General features: G+C 39.7%; 2 protein-coding genes across 8 annotated transcripts in view; one reads left to right on the top strand and one right to left on the bottom strand.

The window, feature by feature from the left end:
- Positions 1–219: 219 nt before the first annotated feature.
- On the top strand, positions 220–18,750 carry CCDC83 (coiled-coil domain containing 83). 2 transcript variants are annotated; one of them, XM_063148754.1, is made up of 10 exons: positions 220–334; positions 2,470–2,554; positions 5,706–5,874; positions 6,493–6,660; positions 9,940–10,031; positions 11,188–11,256; positions 13,903–14,024; positions 15,061–15,140; positions 16,657–16,799; positions 17,775–18,750. In XM_063148754.1, exons 1-10 carry the CDS (start codon positions 249–251, stop codon positions 17,958–17,960), a joined length of 1,200 nt encoding a protein of 399 aa, XP_063004824.1. In that variant the 5' UTR covers positions 220–248; the 3' UTR covers positions 17,961–18,750. The 2 variants fall into 2 exon arrangements, with proteins under 2 accessions (XP_063004824.1, XP_063004823.1); XM_063148753.1 differs by having other exon boundaries at positions 16,648–16,799.
- Positions 18,751–23,706: 4,956 nt separating this feature from the next.
- Positions 23,707–25,548, bottom strand: part of PICALM (phosphatidylinositol binding clathrin assembly protein) — a 65,408-nt gene continuing 63,566 nt past the window's right edge. For all 6 annotated transcript variants that reach the window (XM_063148747.1, XM_063148746.1, XM_063148748.1 and 3 more), the window contains one exon: positions 23,707–25,044. Coding sequence is in view for 1 of the 6 variants with exons in the window: in XM_063148748.1 (XP_063004818.1) it covers positions 25,030–25,044 (15 nt within the window). In the remaining 5 variants the exon portion in view is untranslated. The remainder of the gene's footprint in view (positions 25,045–25,548) is intronic.

Here is a 25,548-nt window from a genome sequence, read left to right as displayed (position 1 = left end):
TGTATATATATACACACACATATATATGTGTATATATATAGAGATATGGGCTTGAGTGCTACCCCTGGGCAGGATTGTTGCTGCCAAAATCCCAGTTTGTTTTTTTTTTTTTTATTTCAGAACTGTTACAAGCTTGTCAAAAGTGACAAATGCCAGTAAACACACAATGTTTTGTAAATTATTCATCTTTATACTTTTTTTTCCTTCACTTCTAGCACATTAAGAAAAAAAAAAAAAAACAAAAAAAAATGGAAGAGAGTAAGAAAAAGAAGAAACCAGAAGAGCAAGTTCAAGAGCCTGAATCTGATTTACCAGAATCCTTACTAGATTATCAGTAGGTTTAATATATTTTAACTTCTCACTCATACAGAATATGTGAATAAAGAAAGCAGATAACAAAGACAACTTACACAATTTGTAGCCTGAGCTGATTGATTTGAGGTTTTGAGGCTATTTCAGAAAGGTTCACTTTTTAAAATGTAGCTCTAAGAAAGCAATTAAATGGGTCAGAAATTTTATGCCATTAGGCTATAACTTGGGAAAAAAATATTAAAATGAAAAACCCTGACATTTTTTCTGTTAGTAGCAAGCTTTTGATCAGCATATGCTGAAGTTGCAAGATCACATTTGGCTGTATTTTTTAGGATTCCTTGGGGTTCATGGAGGTTTGTTGTCACTAGCCAGAACCTCAAGACCTACAGTTTGCTCTCTTCCTTGGTGCAGCTGAGAGCAGAGCATGAAGTGTTTTATTTTGAAAGTAAGAGATAAATGAAAGGTCTCTTAAAATCAAGCAGAGGAAAATAAGAGCCAAGGGGGAGATATCTGAAGCAGTTACAAACCTGTTCATCTTACTTGATTTCTAGTCTCTTGAGTAAATGATTAAAAGGAGAAAAAATAAGCTTCATGACTTTTATCTGAGACAGAAATTGAAATGGAAATAGCTCAGGAACACCCAGTATCCAGCAATTATCAGCATTTAGGGAGCAGGGAGTAGTGCCTCGGTGTGGAAATGACAAGTGGAGTAAGCAAACTAAAAAGGATGCTCCTGTAGTTGTAGTAACAGCTGTATGAGTTCACAGGGTTTATGTGGGATTTTCCTGTTTCATTTTACAGAGCACAGAGTACAATTTTCCATAGTGAAATAGCCTAGATTTACCTCAGTCATATCACAAACAAATACCTTCTGAAAAGTCCAAAACTAACTCACCTATTTTGTGAAGGAATAAGGAAACTGTATTACTGGGCTGAGAAAAAAACGGTACCACTTTCTGATAAAATTATTGTTAAGCATATGCTAATATCCAAGCAAATGACTCATTTGTCTGAAGTCTTCCACTGAAATAGGTGCTTCATTGAAATGGAATATGTAGTTTCTACAGCAACAGAAGGGGGAAAAGGGAAGAAAAGTATTCTTCTTGCTGTTTTTATCTTTCTGCCACTCTCTTATCTGTCCCTCTTATTCTTCCTTTCTTTCTCTTCACCTCTGTAAATTCTCTGTACTACTTGACTGATCAAAGGTGGATAATCATACAAGTGAATAGCTGTCACATTCCCCTTTAGGATTTATCGAGTATGTAGGATTTATTTAACTTTGATTCCTGTTTTTTATTTCCTTGCACTGAAGAATGGTCACTGTTCCTAGGAAGTTTGTTATTTTGCATTTTCATTAAAGTTCTTCATTTCAGCATTTCTTAGGAACAACAATATTATGATGTGCTTTTGCTGTGACCATGACCACTGTACCCTGGTCTAGTCTCTCTCTAACTAATATCCTTCTACTTAATAGAAAACCTGAAGAATACCTTGGAGCTGACACCAATACACAATGCACTGACACCAGAGGATGCAAATTTAGTAAACTGCAATTTGCATGATTCAGTGATCCAAACTTAGCAAATTAACTAGGAAATGAATTATCTTCTTTTGAAACAGCTGAAATCAACAGAGAAGGGAAAAACTCCCAAAACCACAAAAAAGCACTCCAAACCCTCAAACTAAAAACTGAGAGAAGAAGAACTGTTAAAAGAATAAAAGGTTTTATGATAATTGCAATACTATTGCACCACATGATGAGTGAATGCTGGGAACAGAGGTACAGAGTGCTAGAGTAATACTTTTTGGAGCATGAATTAGCTTGTCCTGAAGGTGACCTGTGTAAGAGGTCAGCTAAACCTCATGCAGAATGAACAAACCAGCTCCAGCCTCTCAGGAGGCTACACAGGAACAATAGACCCACAGAGTCTGCTGCTCTGTAGGGCTCTGAAATCCAAACTAACATGCAGGCCCAGATGTATGTGGGAAATAATTTCTTTATGTGTAGTAAGCAGACAGTGGTATTTACCCAAATAAGTCTAACAATATGATGTGAAAATAAACATTTTGGTAGTATTTACATTTAATCTGGCTTAAATAGCATTCCTTTCTCTAATTTTTTGTAAGAATGTCTCTTTCTTTACTCTCTCTTCATAGCATTGCGGCCAAACAAACAGCAATTGCATGGGTTTTGTTTCATCTGAAAGGATTGGAAGAAAAGCTCAAAGAAGATATTAAAAAGGTAAGTTACTATACAGCAAATTTTATTTGTGGTATTCTTACTCATAGATTCAGTTTTATTCTTTCCATTTGAATACTACATACTTTAAAATTAGTTATTGCAGTGCATTTGTTGCAGTCAATGAAACTGGAGTTAGTGAGTCACTTTATGTGCTGAAAGTTAAAGTGTTACCTGAATTAAATGTGACATATAGCATACATGTCCTAAATGTAACATGCTAAAAAGAAGCTGCAGGAGTAGAACATTACAGAATAGGACAGAGCATTAAGGTAAAGTGAGTTCAGTGCAGGTGCTTTCCAATGCACAAGAGATCCTTATAACCACCTACATATTTAATGGAATCACAGAATTGTTAAGGATGGGAAAGACTTCTCAGATTATCAAGTCCAGCTGTTTAACCCAGCACCATTGTGTTCATCACTAAAGCAGTCAACAAGTGCCACATCCATGTGTCTTTTGAACACTTCCAGGGATAGTGATTCCACCACTTTCCTGGGCAACCTGTTCCAATACCTCACCACCCTTTCAGTGAAGAAATTTTCCCTAATAACCAATCTAAACTTGGCACAATTTTATTTTTCTTTTGCCCTCTTACTTGTTGCATGGGAGGAGAGAACAACCTCCACCTGGCTACAAAGTCATTCCAGGAGGTTTTAAAGAGAGATAAGGTGCCACCTGAGCCTCCTTTTCTCCAGACCAAACATCCTCAGCTGCTCCACTTCAGACATGTGCTGTAGTCCTTTTATCAGCTTTGTTTCCCTTCCTTGGCATTTTTCTCTGCAGCAAGCACAGGACAGCAAGCCACCTTTCAGTAGGTACCTTTCCTGCAGTACATCAGATATGCCTTTTAACCACTCCTACAAATATTCTTCAATATTTCAATGCATGAAGAATAAATGGTATAAATTTAGTTTTTGTTGGTAGTATTAGCAGATCTAACCAAGCACTGAGAATTGCTGAGCTTCTTTGAATCCTTCTGAGGTAATGGAATTGCACAGGTTTCTGGTGAGAATCTAGTTATTGCTGCAAACGTAGTTACAATAAAAATTGAATAAAGGAGAAAGACCATCATGCTATTTGCTAGCTGTGATTTCTAGCACTGATGGATGAAGACACACTTTCTCATGGATTAATAATTGTTTGGGTAACTTTTAGAACAAGGTTGTGTAACTACTGATCTCACCTGAGTGACACTTTAAAGAACCATGCATATGAGCTGTATATAAACAGCCATAATATGGCATCTGGTAACTGTGAGCAGTGAACTTTGAAAATAGATATTAGAGAGTCACCTATTGAAATTAATTGAAAATGCTCAAAAAATCCTTATTCTGCATCATGTTGCAGCCTGCACTTCATAGCAGTGAAACATTGAAACAATGCCTCTCTGTCTTTCCCGTGCTGATGCTTGCCGTGCTTTTATAAGCATCCATCTGTTCAGCTCTCTGTGGTACTTCTTGCAGTCTTGAAGCCTGGATGGTGTTTCATTTGTGGCTTGACTGTCACTGGAAGTGGCAATTGCTCTTCTTTCTGCAGGCATCTGAAAGCTTTTATGATTATTGTTGGGTCTTATGTCTCTTGGGATTATATTGCTGGATTGGAGGGTGGTTCAACTGCCTTGTTCAGAGACACAGAGCAACAGCATAAGGGAGACCCCTCAGTTGGTATCCCCACTTTGTGACCCCTCAGTGGGTCTCCCCAGTTTGTTTGAGTGTGTTACTGACAGCCAGTGCCTGTGAAGGGCTCACACTGACAGTTTATGGAATAATGCTCTTTATTAACATAAAGTTAGATTAAGTTTTGAGGATTTTCAGTGATAGTATCTCTCTGCAAAAGCAACACACAGGCAAGCCTCTAATTCAAAGTATTCTGTGCCCACAGAGCATGGTTCTAACCCAATAGGTGTCCCTCTATGGGGGAGAAGACAGATTCAGCCTCACAACTGATCCCAGCAGTTATGATGGACTTCCCAAACTTCTCCCCATTCCTAACTTACTTTTATACTATTTCTTTATGTTTAGGCAGAGCTTGAGTGACTCTAGTTATTCATCTTCTTCTCTCTCCCCTGGCTGACAGGTGTTGTGCTGTTTGTCAGCTACAGAGTGCCATTGAGTTCCCCTCCCTGCAAGGATTTCTGTGCAGCCTGGCCACGGTGTCTGCACCCTGTTCCACCCTCTGTTCCATGCCCTTAGCAGGAGCTGTGGTTGCAGATTGTAGGGCAGCATCATGGAGTGGGTTTCAAGCATGCCAGCTGCATTCCATTCAGATAGTAGCAGCTGCATTTTACTCTATAATTTCCCTACCATCCAACTTCTGTTAGGATGTGAATGCAACTGCCTAGTTTCCTCTAATTTTACTCCCAGCTATCTATTCCCCCAATTTGCTGCTAGTTCATGGTCTTTCAGGGACTCCATGTTTTGGATTGAGCAGGGTACTTTAAGGCATGGGTGAAGTGCTATTGTTTTAATTTAATCATGTTTTGACAGTGCTTTGAGCTCCATTCTTTATTTCCTGCCTAATGTTTGTGAGTGGTTTAGAGTTAATCCTAGAAGTGAGGAATGCTTGAGACTCTTTCCACTGCCTACTCACTGTTATTTACTTCCCACTTGTTTGCTCCTGTGTGGTATCTTTTGGGAGCAAACATACACAATCTGGATTTCAAACAATCTGAGCATCACTAGAGAGGGTCACGGCCAGGGGTTATGATCCCAGTTGTGGTTTCAGGACGTATTACTCATTTCAGCTCTGACAAGACTCTTTGCTGTGGTTATATGCAAGTGACCTGATTGTCTCATGATTTTTCTATATGAGGATGGTACATTCTCATGAGGAATGTCCACAGGAAGCAAACAGCTCCTGCATAGAAACATTGTTATTAAATTGTCTGCGAGCACCTTTCTTTCCAGGCAATGGAGGATTATTGGTGGGCTGTACCCAGTACAGCTGTCATTGGTCTCTCATTTCCTTCCAGTGGTCTGAAGTTACTGAGGAAATATCTGAGCCTTGCAAATTCTCCCTCCTGCTCTAACCTTTCAGAATATGAAGCACAGGTTGTTCTTGCATCTCATCTGGCACTAGGGCATATTTTCCTTTTTTTCTTAAGTTTTTCACTCTGAAAACGTTTTAATATCAGCTGTGTCTTCTTCCTTAGAATGTTGTTCTGAAGGAAGAGCAGAAGTTGCTTATCAGCCGCTTAGTAAGGCAAATAGAAGAAAAGGAGAACAAACGAGATGAGAAGGGGATTGTAACCAGGGATGATGTGGAAGAGTCACTGAAAGCAGTTTTCCAGTTTGTGAAGGACAAAGAACAACTTCTTGAAGGTATATTGTGTGCTGGGGAAGTGTGGTTTGCAGTTTACACACTTGGGATTAAGTACATGTTGATGTTGTTTTGCAATTTAAGTAGAGATTCAACTTCTTTGTTGTATAAAAAGTATCAATACTATTCCTCTCCCAAAATTAGGCTCTCTGAGTTTAGTGTGAGATGTGGAGGGCTTATAAATCAATCTGTCCCTTCCAAATGATGTATAGTATTGTGCAAGTACAGAGGCTTCCTCTTTTTTGAAACTCATGAAAGTCCTAAGCACTGGATCTACTGAGGATTAAAAATAAAAAATTATTGATGGAAGGAAAAAAGACCAGTTTTGAGCGTTGAAAATTCCAGCTGCCATCCCTTGCAATTCTCTGTGGGAGACACGTGACCTTGGTTACAACATTTTGGTGAGAACACTTGTCTCTCTTTGGAAGAATAAGATCAAGCTGTTTTCAGCAATGCTAGTGGCCCTAGGAACTGTGTAAGGCCATCAGGTTGTGATGTACTATAGTGTGGAAGAATCCCCCTTCCTTTTCCATTCCCTATGAAAACACCTTTCTTAAAGAAGTTGACATAGGAAGAATTATCAGTTCAATAAATCAGTTTTGACATTGTTATTTTAATAGATCTGCGCTCCCAAATTGAAGAAACAAAGAAAAAAATTGTAGAAAAGCAGCGTGAGAGAGATTATTGGTTGGAGTACAAAAATGTCGGAAGCAAAATACATGCTGAGAGGATTAGCCGTCTGGAAAAAGACATTGCAGATGTCAAATATGAACTTGAAAAAACTGAAGGTCAGTTTACAACTGGTGTAATGTAAGTCTTACATGGGCTTTGCATATTTCCTGCAGGAATGAAATGATAAAATTAATTTTAGATCAAGTTCTAGTAGCTTCTATCAACTTTTCTAGTAATTTGCATGAACTTTTCTAAGTGCACCTAAGATGGGCTGCATAATCCTGAAAAATAGAATGACTCCCTTTCTTTATTTCTCTCTCTGTAAAAGTTCCTTTATTAAAGAAATTGGTAAAGTTTACAGAAATGATGACACTTCAAGAAACTGATAAGCTGGTCCTTTGATGGTTTTCTTGTAAAATACAGGCAACCCATTAAAAAAAAAAGATACTGAGAAGGATAGCAGTTTTTTGTAAAAATAAGTTTACACATATTTAGGTCACCTACACAGAGGGCTCCCTTAGCAGTCATACTTGAAAATGTTGACTCTGCTGCTGTTAGTTCTCATCATCTACAAGCACTTCACATATTGAAAGCTCCTTTGACAGGAAAGCAGTATGAGCTCATTCTTGGAACGGTCTTTTCTGTGGAGCGCACTGGTTTCCATGCAGGACTAGAGGGAGCTCTTTAGCCAGTGGTCTGGGCCTTTCCTCCTATTGCACAGTGTGAGGCTCTGCAAAATCACCCACAGGCACGCAGACACATACTGAGAACTGTTTCAGCCCTGTCACAGCAGTGCAATTCATTTGAGAGCTTATACATTGTGCTGTGAGTGCTTTACAAAGATTTCTTTATTACTGCATTATTTAAAAATAATTTAAATATTTTGCTGTTACATAAGCCATGCTTCCAACAGGAGAAGGATGTCCTGGTTTTCTTTCTTTACGTCCCTCTCAGTATGCGTGGCTGCAGCCAAGCAGCTGGTAGTAACAGGCAGTGACACTGCTCTAAGGGTCTCTGTATATTCTGTGCCAGCCATTACCAGGCATCAGCTACTGTGAATAAGCTATCTTTTTGTCTCTCAAAACATATTTTACCACCATTAAGATCTGCTCTGTGATTTCTACATTTCCAGATAGCTTGCTAGATATCCACGTCTGTATTCAGGAGAGGTTGGGGTTTTTTCATTTTCCGTGTTCTTAATTGATTTAAAATTTCTCTATATTGCTGCTGAAATATGAAATGAAAAAGAGAATGGGCTGTTATATAGAATGCCAATAGGGATAGGCAGTCTGATCTCCTGCATGCCACAGGGTACAGAATGTTGTGGTTTAACAAAAAATCATGGTCCAACAGAAATGTATTTATTGAAAATCAGTTATAGTGGTACATATGTAAATGCCCTACATAACATACTGGAAAATGATGCTGACAGTACTGGATGTTTACCATACTATTTTGCTTAACTCCCTAAAACTGAACCTAGAAAGTGTCTGGGGAGTACAGCCTTCTGGCAGAAATCTATCTTTCAATCTATCAAGCTTTCTGAGCAAGGCAGCAACAAATTTGGCTTGCTCACACCTTGAATGTGTAACAAGCTTAGAGAATAAGCATAGGTAAGCAGGTATCTGTCTCTGTGTGTACCACTGAAGGGCTTGGAACTGGCACAGTTCATGTTTTCTGGTGGTGACATTTTAAGCAAAACAGCTGGAGAGGAGAGCAAGCAAAAGAGAGCCACAATTTAGGTGATGTGTGGGGAACACAGTGTTGCAGTGAGGGGATTAGGGAAGATAGCCTCTTTAGCAACTGTTCAGACACACACTTTCTCCTTTTTCATTCTCCAAGTACAACTCAGGTTATTTAGCTATTTGAAATAATGGAAGAGTGAATTCATTACAGTATGGAAGTCCTTCCTTTTCATTCTGCCAAGTCTAGATGGTGGAGTCCAGCTTCCACTGTGTTAAATTAATAATTAATGCACTACTAATACACCTTTCATGTTTGACTGCCTTTGACTCCACAGTGCATGCATAAGTAGATATTTGTTTGCAGCTAGATCAGAAATAGGCTGTCTGCAACACAAGTGCAGTAAAAGATTGAATTTCAACCATTTGAAATAAGTGTGCTATGCCTTCCTTCACAGAAAATTACTATAATCTCATTCATTCCTTCAGAAGGAGGAAATATCAAGCAGGAGTGAGCTATTTAGAAGAGCAAAAACAAAAGAACTAAATGGAAGGATGAAATAATTAAATAGCAGGTGACTAGAACATGAATCCAAACCTATTCAGTTCAGCGTAAGACACACTTTCTAAATAATGACCACAAGTAATGATAGAATCACAGAATCACAGAAGTTCAAGACTGGAAGAGACCTATAAGATCATCAAGTCCAGCCGATGTTCTAACTGTTCAACTAGATCATGGCAGCAAGTGCCACATCCAGTCTTTTTTTGAATTCTTCAAGGGATGATGACTCCACCACCTCACTGGGTAAATGATTCCAGTATCTGACCACTCTTTCTGTGAAATATATCCTTAATTCTAACTTACATCTTGCTTGACGCAGCTTGAGACTGTGTCCTCTTGTTCTGTCTGTTGTTGCCCAGAGAAAGAGGCCGACCCCCAGCTCACTACAGCCACCCTTCAGGAAGTTGTAGAGAGTGATGAGGTCGCCCCTGAGTCTCCTTTTCTCCAGGCTAAACAACCCCAGCTCCCTCAGCCGCTCTTCGTATGGCTTGTGCTCCAAGCCCCTTATTAGTCTTGTTGCCCTCCTCTGGACACGCTCAAGTAACTCGATGTCCCTCCTAAAGTGAGGGGCCCAGAACTGGATACAATACTCATTGTGGCAATTGCCACATTCTCCATTTTGTTCTGCTGTCAAATTAGAACCTCAGAGTCTTAAATAAGTCAGAAAATTTATTAGGCACGTTATAATAACTATCTGAAAAAATGTCATGTGGAGAAGGAGATCCAGTATGCTTCTATGTCAAAAGAATAAATTTTCTAAGCAAATCTCTCATATGGCTCCAGGAGCTCTGCTATTGATAGAGACAAAATTTAATGTTAAGATGCCAGTATTTTAGCAGAGAATTGCTTAGATCACTGCTCAGTTAGCAGGGAATTGCTCCGCTCTTGCAGTTGTGAACAGAAATGTGTAATTTCTATTCCACTTCCAATTTCCAGTTTTGTAGTTAACACTTCTATTCTTTGGGTTTGGAAGGAGAATTTCTTTAGAAAAGGATATTTGAATCCTTCTCTGTGGAGTATCTTATCTGCCCAGGTGACACTCACTGATAAGTTGCAGTTTAGTAATGGCATGTCAGTTTTCTATATGTTATCAGGAAAAATTGATGGCAAATAATGATTTTTGATTTCCCTGGTTTTTTGTTTTGAAGAATATTATAGCAAAGCTTTGGAAGTTGTGAGAGAGGAAAATCAGAAAATGTTTGACAGGCACATGAAATTACTCAGTGAAGAAGCTCTTAAGGTAATCTTTTTGCTTTTTTTAAAAACTCCTGTGTTACAGTTGGGGTACATGTACTCTGCATTATTGATTATTTTAACTCATATTAAGACTTCAAACTTTTTTAATAAATTGAGAGTAAAATAACCTGCAAATCCTGGTACATATGGATTTGGTTACTGCTATACATATATGTACCTTTTTTTTTTCTTTCCACCAGAATAACAATGGGTAGATGTGAGGGCATTTTACAAACAATGCACAGGAAACTGGGGCACCATGCACTGACAAGGCTTGTTTGAGAACATGTTGCTTTTGCCATGGCCTTGATTTTGACATTTACACAGATTTCCAAAAGCAGTAATACACCAATAGATTGCATGAAAATATACATCAATTTGAAAAAAAAGGTTTTCACTGTACTTGTAAAGTACAACATTTTTTAAATGTCACAATAGTGCAGTCTCAGGAAAATATAGGTTTATTGATTCACTATGATTTTGTAATCTCTGCCAGCTCTGATTTGAAAACATGGTTTACAAATAGTTCTAGTGACAACTTCTTACTTTCACAAAATGCAAAGTATACTTCAGTACAAACCACTAGGCCCATTAGGTTTTTAAATTCCCTGACTTCAGTGCTGGAATTTCCAGTCATGTGAGAACATAATCCAGAGGACTGTGTTTATGGTGATCTGTTGGGGCATCTTCCCCCTCACTTCTTCCTTTCCACTTTACTGACATCAATAATTAAATTGTATCCTGGGGTCAGACCTCTACATGCTTAGGTCATTTGTTGTAGAGCAGAACTGCCTCATTTGGGATTTTACTTGGGATTCTTAATAGCTGAAGGTTTGGTTTTCTGAAAGCAGTAAGACTTGAGCAGTAGTGGTACACAGAAGAATTTATTAGACAAAAAGGGAAATGTCCTATTTTAATATGGGAAATCAAAAATATTGCTAAATTGCTTGACATATAATCTGCTCTAGGCAGAAGATAGAGGAGAAACATCTGGCCTTGTGAAGTAAATCCCCTTGTAATCCCTCAGAGGATGCTACAGTCTGTTGTGTAGATGTGTCTTAATTATTTCCTGCTAAAGAGCAGACAGCTTTTCTTTATAGTGTGCAGGACTGTCGAAGTGTTGCTCTCCGATGGGATTATTTTAACTTGTGTTTTCTCAGAATGCTGTGGGGTACTTAGACAAGAACTGTCGCAGAGAGATTGAAGAGAACGAGTGGCTAAAAGAAGAGGTAAGAGGATTGCTTGCCTGCAGTTTATCGTGGCACTTCATGTTTGAAATAATGTGGCCTATGGTCAGAACTGTTTCCAGTCATGGGCCTGGGAGACTTCTTTTGGCAAAGGAGAGCAGTTTTCCAGTGATTAATCTGTGATCCTCAGCAGAAAGCAGTGCAGTGTGGTGAATAAAGGTAAGAGGTGAACATCTGCTTTCACAAATGGAGGACCCCCTTTCCTGCCCAAGCTGTTACATGAAGGACTACAATGTTCCATACAATTACAGATCTTTATCTGTGGAGACTGGGATGCTATAAAGGATCAACTAGGTAAGTAACTGAAGAGGGGAGGTTTGAATTGCATTAAAGTTCCAGTGCTGCTGTATTGAAAGAAAATGGATATGGATGTTGGAAATATGTTCTGAGAAATGGCTTGAGACGACATGAAATGGAATGTCATAAAGAAACCATGGGGACTCTACACTGAAGAAAGGAAAATCAAAATCATATATGGCTGTAATTAATTGCTTGATAGCTCTTATACTGACCTTTAATGACAATTTAGAGCTCTATATTAGATAGCTGTAATTTTCTTGACAAGAAAACATTTTTGTGTGCCAGATTTAGGAAAATAATTTTTTCCATAGTGAAAGTTTGATTTTTTTTTATTCCAGTCAGTATAGGTTCTTTGTTTCAATCAAATCTAAGCATGAGATTGGTGAGTGAAATGCCTTTCCTCACTTTTACAGCCTCACAGTTGAGAACCGAGCAAAACTTTTTGGAAAGTTAATAAATGTACTTCTTACTTTTCCATGCCACATCAACAAACCTGGCAGAGGTTCTTCATTTTCGTTACTAATTTAAGGTACTTGCCAGGATGCAGGGACACAGCTTTCCTTCTTCCCCTTAATGAGCTCTGAGCATGCATCTTTAACTTTCCAGGGAGGGTGTCCAAACCACAACTTCTGAAGCAATGAGGGTAAGGAAAAGAAATGGGAAAGAATTAATGTTTTATTCTGTATAAACAAACAGGAGCTCAAATTTACACATCCCATCACTGCATGAGTATGAATTCTCTTCCCTTCTCCCTGTCTCACTGAACACTTACAGGTTTTACACACATTAGCAGTGCCAATAAGAGAGCACTTTGGAGTACTCTTATGTCCTGACAGGCCTTCACCTCAGAGCTGAGGGATTTGGATTTCTTTCTTCTCAAGCAGAAGTTTCCTATGTTATGAGTTACTTTCCTATGTTGCTACTTTCCTATGTTATGAATTACTGCTTTGAATTTTGGGCGAAAACAAAACTATTATCACTAACTTCTCCGGTCCTCTGAATTCACCCATTCATTTTCTCTGCTTTTCTTACATGGATGAAATATTTTCTCTCAGACTAATGTTTATATGTAGCTGACAGACTGTTTCAGTATTTCCTTTGGGGGTGATAAACCAAAAATTTTAGTTTTGTCTCAGTTCTTTTTTTTTATTTAAGTTTGGCCACTGAACTGAAAAATGACTTACCAAAATAGCTCTAGATTAGTTACCTCCAAAATTAAAACAGATTTGGAGACTTCAGTCACATTTTTCCATGGTTAATCTGTCACACCAAGATGGTGCAAAGCTGCATCACCTCACTGTGCCAAGCCACATCCTGTTACTGGTTAATTTCCAGTCATTTTCACCTTTTTAATCCTTGGGAGAAGTTGGAACTAGTTTTAACTGCAAATTTGGATGATTATAGCTGGGTTAATTTGGTTTTGATGAGAATGGACGCTTTCAGATCGCTTGGTACTTCTCTTGAACACATGCATTATGGGTAAGCTTTCTGGGAAGATCTTTCCCATAGTATATTCCCTTTCCCAGTAAGGGGGTAAACACTTGCTGGTACTTATGCAGAAGTGGGAGGCATTGTGGGAACTGAATAACCAGCATCCTTTGGTCAGTATATCTCCACACTGATAAGGGGCAATTGCCAGTCTGAAAGCAAATAGTACCTGGGGCTCAGCCAATGTCACAGAGCCATAGAACATCCTGAGCTGGAAGGGGCCCACAAGGATCATTGAGTCCAACTCCTGCTCCTGAAAAGCCCCACTGAGAGCATTGTCCAAATGCTCCTTGAGCTCTGTCAGCCTTGGGGCTGTGACCCAGGGGAGCCCGTTCCAGAGCCCCACCACCACCCTCTGATGGAAGAAATACTGTGGTAACTTGGACTGAAAACTTCACTAATTTTAGGTAAGAAGGTTTCAGGTATAGGAAGGAATTAGAAAAACAACACTTGCTGAGTAAGACCCTGACTTTACCTCTGCAAAGAAGCTTTTCCTCTCTCAAAACTCTGATGTGAAAGCAAAAAAGAAAAATCTAGAGCTCCTGTCTAGCAGACGTGTTTGACTGTACAAGAAGATTTTGCTGTCAGGGTTGCACAGCCCAAATGTGTGGCTGTGATTGACACACATGTGCTGTGACAGTAACAGGGTTCTAATAAAGGTGTGAAAGAACCAGCGAGTCCTTCCTTTTGTCTGAAGATGTGTCACTGTGTTTCCCCACCAAATATGCAGTCTTGCTGATACAGCTGCATTTTTCCTAGGTGTGTGCTGGTAAGGTTGTTGCTATCAAAGCTTTACGAAATTCTAAGACTTTCATTTATTCTTTTTTTAACTGTCAAAAGGTTCAGATCTACCGAAAGGAAGAAAAGGATTTGAAAGCTTCTGTCCAGCTCCTGGAAGAAGAAAATACCAGTTTGGTGGCAAAACTGATTGATATCAAACTTCAGCATCTAAGAGTATCAGGGTAAAATAATGCTTTCATGGACTCAAAAGTGATTTTTTTTTTTGTTTTTTAAATAATGCTCCTGTCTGCCTCTAGAGCTGTTTAGGCTCTCCCACATCAAAGCCAAGGTAGTCTCCTAGTTGAGGAAAGACAGGATTTGACTGAGTATACATGGGAGCAGTATCTCTGAAGGACGACAATAAGATTGTGATTCCTCAAGTACTGAATTTCAGGGAAGAAACTGGGTCCTTAATTAATCTACTAAGATCTAACACTACTCACTTTATATCACTTAGGCTTGGAAATAATTTCTTTGTGTTGCAATTAATGGTCTCAGCCCCAGCTTTTCAGACTAAGTGCTGAATAATAGATTTTTTTTCTTTACTGTTTGCAAAATGTTTAAGGATGTGAAGATTAATTTGCAAATATATAGGGGGTTTGCAATCTTGAGTGAAACAAATGACCTGACACTGAGAGAGGAAGAGACCTTGGGAAATGTCTGTCTGCAGAGGTGTCTGTAGTATTAGCTTCTTTTGTGTTGAAATGATTTAACTTTTTCCCTGGAGAAAGATTAATTTAGCTACAAAATGTCAACACTAATGGTGTCAAAAGCACAGTGCAACAATGTGAGAGATCCATCTTCAGTTTCCAGTCCCAGCTCAGTGATTTTAGCCATATTGCACAAAAAGTTCAAGTCTTAAGAAGTGACCATTTTTCTCTCCTTTCCAAACTTTGGATTTCTTTGAAGTGAGAGCTGCCAGCTGTGGTCTGAATCTTGGACTGACTAGAGACTATAACATTTGTTTTCTTTTAGTCTCATAGACATAGTTGAACTAAGGCACTAAGAATAAAAAAGAGCAGCTTATTAGCCACTAAGCTACCTGGCTGCCTCCATTGCATTTTTGAACCATTGCGCTATTCTGCCTCTGTGGTTAGGCAGCAATGGCTCTCAGAAAGGGTGGTGGCCTCCCCCTCACCCCAAATCACTGCACAGGACAGATTAGAGAAAAAATTAGACTCCTATTATGGATTTCACTTTATATTTTTTACTCCATAGGCAGTTGTTTCATACAAAGGAAACTGGCTTGCAAGAACTTCCTAAGGATGAAATGAAAAGGGAAACCAGAAAATATGCAGGTAATGCAAATGACAGCAGCTTATAAGAAATACTAAGTTACTGAACATGCACAGACTTTTTATTTCTGAAACTTTTTATTCAAACTACCTGTTTGGCATGGAGAACACCTTATTTCCCTCTTGATTGCAGCCACCACAGCCATAATAGATTGTAATTTGCATAAGGAGATAAAATCACAATCTATCTGTAATACAGTTTTTAAATTTAAATTGGTTTTAGATTGTGGAATATTATTACTCATCCAGAGCTACCCTGGAATACAGTTTACAGGATTGGCCATCTTTTATGAAGATATGAATCATATCCTAATCAGTTCTTTACTGATCCATATCATAACTTCATTATAGCTTGTCCTTGTGAGGACACTCTTAAACTCCATGTAGGCTTTCACTTTAAGTGTGCATGCACTTTGCAGTCATTAATCTAATACACCAGAGCTCAATTATAACTAAATCCCTAGCAAGAGGAGATGAAGTTACATGGAGCTCAACCTAAACTGAAAATTTTGGTAAGCAGTACTGAATTTTGGGCTGAATCTCCATCCCTTCTGGTAGGTGTGGCCAGGGAAAGGATATACTGTTAAGCAAGAAGGAGCAGGAGCCTGTGCTTATCTGTTTAGGGCAGACTCTGTGGGTTCCGAAGTATCACAAATTTTATTTTACATCTTTGTGTGAGTAGAAGAAAGAGGATGGAAAAAAGTAGAAGATAATTCTAACATATCTCTTTAATTAAAATTAAAGAGATATGTTAGAAAAATGGAAATAATACAGTTATGGATACATGAAGAAGTTTGTTGAAGTTCTGATCAGTCCCAGCCATAGGTGGGCCTTTTCAAACATCAGGCACCAGCGAACATGTTGACCAAAACTGCTGTATTAAACACATGTTTACTTTGAACACATTTGTTAGACTTTTGCAATAGTTACCTGGAGGATAAGGCTTTGTTTCAAGAAGCTGGGTCACAGTCACAGGCAAACCTGTAACTTGGCAGTCCATGTTCAGAAACCTCTGTATCATCTTGAGAATGAGTTAACTACAGATGTGATCTCTTTAGGGGAGTTATAAGTAGACTGTTTCAGGAACTTGTAGTTATGTACCTATACATACACAAACATGGATATAGAAGAAATTTATACTTGGTTTTGCTGCCTTTCTTATTCTTTTTAACTATTCAGGGCTCTATAGGATGTAAGCTGAACTGACAAAAGCTCTTTTTTTTCCCTGCCCCCTCCTACAGATCCATTAGTTCTAACTTCCAATCAATTTCAGTCCCTGGGTCTTGATCAGAAATTGTGAACAAAAAACACATTAAAAACCCCAGTGTAAATGAGTATTTGGCTTGAATTGCTAATTAATTTGCTAATTAAAAATGCTACCAAGCTGTTCTTTGCATTGCAGGGGCTAAGCCATATTAAAGATTGCAGGCAATGCTCATATCAAGTACTGATTCTGACTTCCATAAGGCTTAACTATTACATATACTTCCTTTTTCTTCTCTTTGATAAGCAAAGACAGATGGAAAGAGCCTCAGAAGTGCCTTTCCAAAGATTCGTTCTAAAAGAGATTATAAGAAGCCTCCAGACAGTGATGAAAAATTGAAGAAAAAATTCTTCACTCCATCCCTGGACAGCTTGTTGGATGAAGAAGAAGAGTTCCAGGTATGAGCCAGAGTTATCAGGTCTTCCACTGACACAAACACACTTTAACACTTTCACTGTGGAGCATGAGCTACTGTCAGGACCCTTCTATTTCCAGTGGTTATGGCATCCAATGTCCTTTACCTGCTGGGCTGTTCCGATGGATTGTAGTCTTCTGGTGATATTTGGGACAGTTAGGTCCATGCCCTTCAGATGCTGGGCCAAAAGAGCACATGGAAGTTTTGGATGCCTTCAGGCATCTCTGATACCATGAGGTATGTGTTTTGGCCATTGAATGATGTCCTAAAAATCATCCCATGGAGTGTCAGGATGAAATTCCCCTAGAAAGAATTCTGAATGTCACGAGAGATTACGAGGCTTGGATGGCAATGAACAGGTCCTTTAGAGTCTGTGTTGCACAGCAGCATTAAAGGATCAAGATTCCTTCAACAGAAAGCCAGGATGAAGGTGTTCCTGGGTGCGAACTTCAGGGTTGAGGCAACAGTGCACATTGGTCTTTGCTGCAGCTGATGGACTCTAGTCCAGCAGAAAAGTTTTCCTTTCTGTCTCCCCCTGAATTAGTTTCTGTTGGGTTGGTCAACCGAGTAGACTCAGAGGTTTGGAGAAGACCAGAGCCAGTGCAGATGTGGCTGAAGCACATAGCTGGGCTTGAACCTCTCTCTTTTTGAAAGGAGCGAGCTGTTGCATTGGTTTAATTCTTCTCACAGAACTGAATTTGAGATTAGAATTTGCTTTTTAGAGAAGGTGATACTGGTGAAAACACAGAGAAGAGGGCAGCAGGGCTGTAGCCTCCTAAAATGAGTTGGCTTGCAAAAGAAGCCCATTATCTCTGACATTATCAAACACAGCCCCAGAGCAGCACCTCTACAGTTGCTTTAAAAATAAAAGTTTCTGGTTTTGTTGTTTTGGTTTTTTTTCTTAAGAATGGTTGCTTTTCTATGAAATTACAAATGAACCATATTCTTTCTTCTTAAGGCATACTCAAAACTGGGACCTCTGAAGAGAAAGCTGCTTTTGGTTGGAAAAGCTGTGCTTACTTGTAAGGAAACAGAAGAAGTGCCAAGCGGGAGCCACAGAGAAGGGCGTACTGTTGGTAAATCAGATGGGCGTATCACAGCTAAGATGATCCAGGCCTTATTTAAGGAAAATGATGAAAACTAGACAAGCTGTGCTCTTTACACAGAAATGTAACATTCTTAGTTCATTAAATATTTGATCTCTTCTGTGTGGCATGGGGCTTTGAGGAAACTATTTTAGAGTGCCTGAATCATGATTATAAGTTTCCTGAGAGGTATGTCTGTGTGCAGAGGCTAATTGAAACGTTCCTTTCCGTACCGCTGAGAGAGGTCTTGTGCACTCTCTGGGGTATTCAGTCCACATAGCACATATATCTACTAAAAGGTCTGAGCTAATATTTAGTTTGTGTGGTCTTCACTTGCAGATGTGGAATTCCTTCTTAATCAGACAATGAATGGGTAAATGCAGGCTGCCATAAAACACAGAATTGTTACAAAATACATAATGCTCTGCTAAAGCAGAATTAATTTTTGCAAGCATAATTCAACTATTGCTATAAATGGAGTGTCTGAATGCTTTTTTCTGTCTCCACAAGACCCCTACTTAAATACACTGAAATAAACATAAATTAATTTAAAACCAATTTAAAACCAGCATAAAAATCTCTAAGGTCTGAAATATTTTGGCCAAATATATTGTGTAAGCCCTTATCCTTGGTTTGTGGCTGGTCCCTTTGAACATTTATCTCAGTGCATTGATGCAGTGGAGGGGCTCCCTCTGGACACCCTCTCAGCAGCACACAACAGGTCCTTCCCACATGTAGGCTCTGACCCATGCATTTCCTCATTAGAAACTTGTGACAGAATTGAATAATCAATTTTAACCCTTGAGAGGATAATCAGCTGTTTGGAATAAAGCTTTTTAAAAAACTTAATTTTTAAACAACCTGTATCTCTGTGCAGTATCTCAGTGTATCTGTACTTCAGTGCAAGCACTTTTGGTTTTCCAAGCACGCTCAGCTGTTCCTGGCCAGCAGGTGGCTCCTTGGGCTGCAGGTGAGTCCCACTGGTCTCTGGGGTCCACCGACCAAGCTCCTCCGAGGCAGGGATCACAGGCAGACAGGTAAAGGTGGCAGACTCCAGCTCACACTTACTCTCACCTCTCTGCCACGTGGTGAACAGTAAAGCGAGTTTGGACGTGCCCTTGCTGTAACCCAGTGGAGTGACTGTTAAGGCTGAGGTGATTCCTATCCCTTGTGTGTCCATGGAATGGGGATCTGCACCTGGGCTGTGTCTGCAGCCCCACAGACACCTCCCCTCGGCTCCCCTGCCTTGAGTGCAGTGCAAGCCCCATGAAATGGCTGACATGAAAGAGAGATTAGTTCTGCTCAGTGATTAGTTTAGCTTCTCCTTTAGATGCAGAATTACAATGTGGCTTGTGCTGAATGGCTTTTCTGTTAAAGAAAGGCCTCTCCTCCTTCCCACCCCTCCCAGAGGGGATTTACATTTTCTGGTGGTGTAAATGTAGGGCCCATCTCTAGGCTTCTCTTGGCTTATGCCCATAATGCATAGCACCATGTGCAGGACATATGGCAAGACAACATCAACCTGCACCTTGGAAAAAAGACCCCTTGCCTCCTCCAGTCAGTTTAGCCTTTTCCCGTAACAGCCTGTGTGGGTGAGAGGGAGTTAAAAAGAAATCCCAAACATGCTAATTAGGGTTCAAGCCACAGGCAGCCTGCACAAGCCAGAAGCAACAGCCTTCAGCAAAACATATTTAGTGAAGTGTCCCAAATCCCCTTGATTTCTACAGGATTAGCATTAAGGCCACTGCAGGGCTTTCATATGGAGAAAGCTGGGTCTTCAGCCCAAGGCATCTGGATTTGATAAATTCGTTACTAGCAAAATCTCTGAGAAATGAGCAGCATGTTGTAAAACAGGGGGCAGATCAGTCACTTTCTGGCAGCACAGCCAGTGCTTCCAAGCCCCACTTGGAGTTCACTATTCCAGTCAGGACCAAATTTATGGGAGTCACCCTTGTATTCCCAGCATTATGAAATAGCTTTTCTTTACTGTGTTACTGTTGCACAAGAGAGCTCTAGGATGCAAGCAGGGGTCCTGGTCTCCACACTTATAATCCAATCTAAGCTTCAGCTGAGGTGGAGTTGTGTGTTTAAGTAGAACAAAGCTCAAAAAAATTTGCAGTTTCAACAGGAAGAAAAAACCCAACAAGTATTCCTTGGAATTCAAAATTAAAGAAATATAAGCATCACTCAATTTGCATGGAAATAAAAACTACTTTAATAGAACTGAGGTCCATGAGCTAGAAGTGAGAAACATCAATCCATGAAATGTCTAAAAAGCACAATGAGGAGAGGTGTGCTGAGAGCCTGTATCCACTCCAGTGATGAAAGGAGCTGCTTACCTCAGCACTCTGCTGTCTTGAACCCTCTCTGAGCGACTGGCTTGTAGTGCTTTATAGTCTGGCTGTGCTGGTGTGATCTCCCCCAGCCTGAGCTGCAGGGAACATGGGTGATTTCACTTTTGGTCTGGTTTTTACGAGGTTTGCAGCCTCCACTGTGGTGAGGTTATATAACAAGGCACTCTTTCCACAGGTTCAGACCTGCAGGTTTTGCGAAAGGAGGGTTTAAGAGACTCGTTCTGCAGCATTTGTTCTTGTTTGGCTGCTTTCTGAGAGAGAAGTTATTAAACACTGCTTCTGTGGGCTAAAAGGAGTTTGCCAGAATAAGGTCAAGGCAGAAGGTAATGGACTGAAAAGCTACACTATAGTGACAAGCAGAGAACAGAGAATCTATTGGTGTTAGCATCTTTAGCCACTGATGTTTTGCAGCTGGATGTTCCTCCAAAAAAAGGCTTTTCCTTGGATTTTGAAAGTAAGGATGTTTTTTGCAATACTATATTTCAGGGCTCATGTTCTGCAGTCTCTCACAAACACCATATTGTTTTAGGACATGACATGGCAACAAGATGCCAACAACTGTTGCCATATGTTGACAACTGAACATTGAGCCATGCTGAAAACTAGGATTTAACTTGGTGCTGGATCTTTGCTCACTTAGTGATTAAAGTAAAACAAGAAGCTAAAATTGTATCAAATACTGCATTTCTAAAAAACTCCAGTACTTGGGCAATTGCTGTAGCTGGCAGAGGGAAGTTCAGCAGTTACTGCCAAGAACAAAGCACAGATCCATGCTAAGAAAATAAACCCAAGACCCCTGTGCTCCTTGTGTACTGCAGCTGCCGGATATCCAAATCACTATGCTTGCATCCAACACATTGTCTTTACCCATTATCACTTCACATAGAAATTTAAGCAAGTTGGCTTTTTGTTCCAAGGCTTTTTGATCTTTGCTTCAGGAAATTTCATCATCAGAGAAGGAAGAAAATAATTAAATGTGTTTTACTCACTCCTAGACTGATCTGTTATCTTGGGCAGGCCATCTCACCGCATTACTCAACCTTCTGGTACAAAAAGGTGCTGAGGAGGTGGCAGCAATGTTACACCTTCAGGGAACCTGCCCAGGGTTTTCTTCTCCCCACTCATTCTCCTGATCCAGCCAGGATGCAGCTGAACACTCAGCTAAGTCCCTCTGCTCTCCAGATTGAACTTGGCAAACAGCAGCATCTCACAGATTTTTCTTGTTGGGCAAACTCAGTGGAAGATGTCAAGCCTGTTTCTGCTCTCTCCACTGTTGTGTGAGAGCTCCAAAGGTCAAGTCAAGAGACTGACAACGGGCCAAGGAGCAAGCTCTTGTTCAGTTTACATATGCTGCCATTAGCACTGCTCTTTTGTCTGTATTCAGCACATTTTTTCACTGCCCCTCACATTATCTTGTCAATCTTCTGCTCCCATCAGCATTTACTATCCTTCCCAGTGTTTTTAGCACTTAATTCTCATTTCTCTGCCACAATCTTTATCTCAGTTATGTCATGGCCTTTAAGTTACAATTCATTTATGTTGCTACAAAATTTGTGTTAGGGTCTGTAAATGGGCACTTTTTGTCTAATGAAAGATGCAGGGTTTCACCCTGTCCCTTGTTCTTGCTGAAGGGCTGTTTGGCAGCTGGGAACGTCTGTGACTTATTCTGGCAGTTGGCTGAACGGAACCTCTGATGTCAAAAAGTCATGCAAAGACAGACTTTAAACATGTCCTGAGGTACCATCTCAGTTTAGTTTGTGACTTTGAAACAAAGAAGAAAAGCAGCAAAGGAATTCAGATCTGTCTTCATATGAAGACTCAACATCAGTGATGTTGGAAAACTCAGGAGCTGTTCAAGTTCTTGTTCTGGCAAAAGTAATTGTCTCAAGAGGTAAATCCAGTTGTTTTCATTATAAAATTCCCTAATCTAAAAACAAACAAACAAAAAAAAAGTGGTTATTCTGACACAGCAGCTCCCTACACAAAGCTTCAAGAGGAACCACATCCCCGCAGCAAAGCACTCCATCGTCCTCTGCTTGCTAAGGGCAGGCAGCTTCTCTACACAGTTTGCTCCTGTAGAATAAACAGCCTTTCCACTCAATTCTGAAGAGAACCAGGTTTTCACTACCCCCTATTATCGAAAAGTGCTAGTAATTAAAAAACAAAATACGTCTGTGTGCTGTGCTTTTTAAATTAAGCTGAGTGTGCTATTTCAGTGACACTGAAAGCAAACACTTATGGGAACAAAGCAAATGACAACCTACTACTCAGGAAAATTCTCAAGCCAGTTTGTCTCTGAAGAGTAAACCAAAGAGCAAGGGTTTTTAGCAAAGCCTTCAGCAAGAAGGCCTAATCTGCACAGCAGCTGTTTCAAGGAACACAGAGCAACAACGAGTGAGCACTAAAGGGTAACAGGAGTTCAGCATCCCTGCAGAAGACATGGGTTTGGGTGTTCACAATTCTTTGGTACTTTCATGATTTGCAGCCTCAAGTCCACAGCCACACAAAGAGTCCAAGGGATCGAAGAGATCTAGGAACACATCTATCCTCAGCCAAAAGCCTCAAGTTAGACTCTGCAGAGAGCAATGGAGACGGAAGAAGAAAATGAGCATCTGTTTTATCATAACCCAGCTCATCAGGCTCTGGAGGAAGATGAAGGTCTACCTTCTTCTTCACACAAGGTCTGAACAATCTGTTCCTTGGTACTTACTGAGGTAGGTAACAGGTCACAGACCCAACTCAAACAATTCACCTTTTTTATATTCTGACCACAAGCAAACTGACCCACACCGAAAGCCCCAGCAGTAGGAAGGCAAAATTTTAGTAAATATGTATGAAACTCTCCAGATCTGGGTGTGTGTATTACATACTCTGTAATAGGTTCAGGGTTTTTTTAAGTCATGCTTTGAGAAAGAAATTTTAAATCTACTGACCTGTACTGCTCAGTTTATGATACCTTGGCCTCCAGGACAAGCCTCAGGTCGTTGTAAGGAGGAAAGTTCCACTTCTATCAACTCTTCCTGTGTCTAATTACAGAAGGTGGTCTCAGCAAACTGTTCATAGCTTTTCCAGCACTACCTTCTGCTGTAAGATTAGGGAAGATAATAATTTTTGGGGACATAGTTATGCTTCTTGGTCAGTTATGAACAGTACAAGTTTATTGCCATGAATAGTTTGAAAAACTAGAATGTGGTGAAATATCACGTTAGGTCAGGAAGGAGGAGACACCTTGTCACTGAGGCGTCCACCGAGGCTGTCCGTGACACCAGCCCAGGGAAGAGGCTGCATGGATCACGTCAGCCACAGGTTCAGAGTGCTGCACTTCCTGCAATACAATATGCACGTATGAAATACATTTGGTATTTTATTAAGTAAACAACGCAATTATCAGTGCACATTTTAAGCAGCAAAAAGAAAAGAAGCACCTCAGACTTTCATACCGTAACAAAAGTTCTGTGGAAGCTGCATTTTATTTGAAAATCCACCCATTTTTGCTAACATACATTTTAATATTTTAAACAAAAATAGAATCTGCAGAGACAATGCAGCAAGTATGCTTAATTCATGTACAGAATTGCTTTCGTATCATTGACTATCCTTCTGAAGGCCCCACTCCACCCAAAAGTTATGGTGTATTTACACAAAGCACCGATCAACAGCGCTACTTGAATTCCTCGTGAACTAAATACCCACTAGACATATGTAAGGAAGCTACTTCCCCTTTTTTACTTTTAAAAGGTACATGATCATGAACGAGCCCAATGAAAAGGCTTTCCCCCCCCAACACACAACACCTCAATTTATTTTTTTTTACAGAAAAGAAGGAAAGTCTTAAAAATGAAAGCAATTCCTCACATTCATCTTGGAAAGGCCTTATAATGTCAAATGTAAAAATAATGACATGCCAAGCACAAAGCAATAAAGTTCCTTCCCAATGCACTAATGCTGAATTAAAAATGTAGTGCTTCTTCTAGTCAGTTAACTGTTCCCTTGCAAAATCCTAGGCACAGAATTGACTATAAGGATTAATGCATTTTACAGCTCTTCCCTAATTCCCATATATACTGAGAATTCATTAGATTCAGACCTTTAAAATATTTAGTGCTCTGTATGTCAGCTGAAAAGCATTCTGAATCAGATTCATTCTTTGTGGATAAAAATCAGACATACTGTATACATCCATACTCATTTTCATAAGGAGGTTTTTTTGATACAATATTAATGTTAAATTGATAATCATAAATAAATACAAACAATAATACATAAGGAATGTCTACTGCAAACTGAATATATAATTTTTAAAAAAAGTTAATTTCCATTACTGCTGTGCCTACATTTGTGAGGATTGAAAAGGTAACTGCAGAATTAAGAGTTAGGATTCGACCCTCCCCTGCCCAGAGTCTTGTTTTGAGTTACGGTAAAGGACACATCTCCAATCCAGACAGCATTTCCAAACACCAATATCAATTTCCAGAATAAAGGCTTCTCTGTGTACGTTACCAATTAAGGATATTATTAGAAGCTGAGAGTATTGACTTGTTAGTCACCAGGACAAAAATAGGTCTTGGTCTTAATTCATGGCAATTCTTGGCTTTTGTTGTGTACTGATGTCTTCTTATGGAGGTGTCCCAGCTTCCTTCATCGGTCTTCATCATTTCACTGCATCACTTAATGGAAGAGGAGAGTTTGAGGGACTGAAGTTCATTTTTTTCCTGGGAGTTTACTGCTGAGCACATCTTTTTGGAAACGTTCCTTTCTCTTCCATCTAACACAGTTACATAAACTGAATCTGGAAAGATGAAAAACCCTGGGGTTAACATGCAACAGAAGTAGGACTTCACTCTAAACCTTTTTTCTTCAAAAATTTCCATTCTTCTGATGCCCAAGCTACCCCATGATCTGAAGTTTTGAACAGAAATAAAATATTTTTAAAAAATCAGGGCCAGGAAACAACCAAAAGACATCAGGATGTTCTTCCAACGACACCAGCCTTTGGAATAGCTCTGCATTAAAAATAAAACCCACCTAGTTATCCATGCAATATTGTCACCAGCGGCAGCATAACACAGACCAACACCATTATGAAGAGAACTCAGGGTCATTTTTCATGTTGAACCAGAGAAGTGCACAAAGAAAAGCAGCTGCTGTGTGCAATAAGCCTACTCTCTCTTTATACTACAAATTCTCAAATTTCTTTTTCATGTTTTCACTCATTTTACTATTTAATTCCCACCTGCCCCTGACTGGTCAAAACCAACACAAGTCCTCCACTGCACCTCTGTACCATAATGGA

Source organism: Melospiza melodia, chromosome 2 (assembly GCF_035770615.1).
Source record: "Melospiza melodia melodia isolate bMelMel2 chromosome 2, bMelMel2.pri, whole genome shotgun sequence".
Taxonomy (NCBI): domain Eukaryota; kingdom Metazoa; phylum Chordata; class Aves; order Passeriformes; family Passerellidae; genus Melospiza; species Melospiza melodia.
Note: the sequence above shows the minus strand (reverse complement) of the source record. Positions and strands in the feature narration are given on the sequence as shown.

What these genes read in the sequence shown, in the direction of transcription:
- CCDC83 (XM_063148753.1), top strand. Translation starts at nt 249, where the DNA reads ATGGAAGAGAGTAAGAAAAAGAAGAAACCAGAAGAGCAAGTTCAAGAG. An exon ending in TCAGTGAAGAAGCTCTTAAG is followed by an intron (nt 10,032 to 11,187) that starts GTAATCTTTTTG and finishes GTGTTTTCTCAG; the next exon opens with AATGCTGTGGGGTACTTAGA. An exon ending in ACGAGTGGCTAAAAGAAGAG is followed by an intron (nt 11,257 to 13,902) that starts GTAAGAGGATTG and finishes AACTGTCAAAAG; the next exon opens with GTTCAGATCTACCGAAAGGA.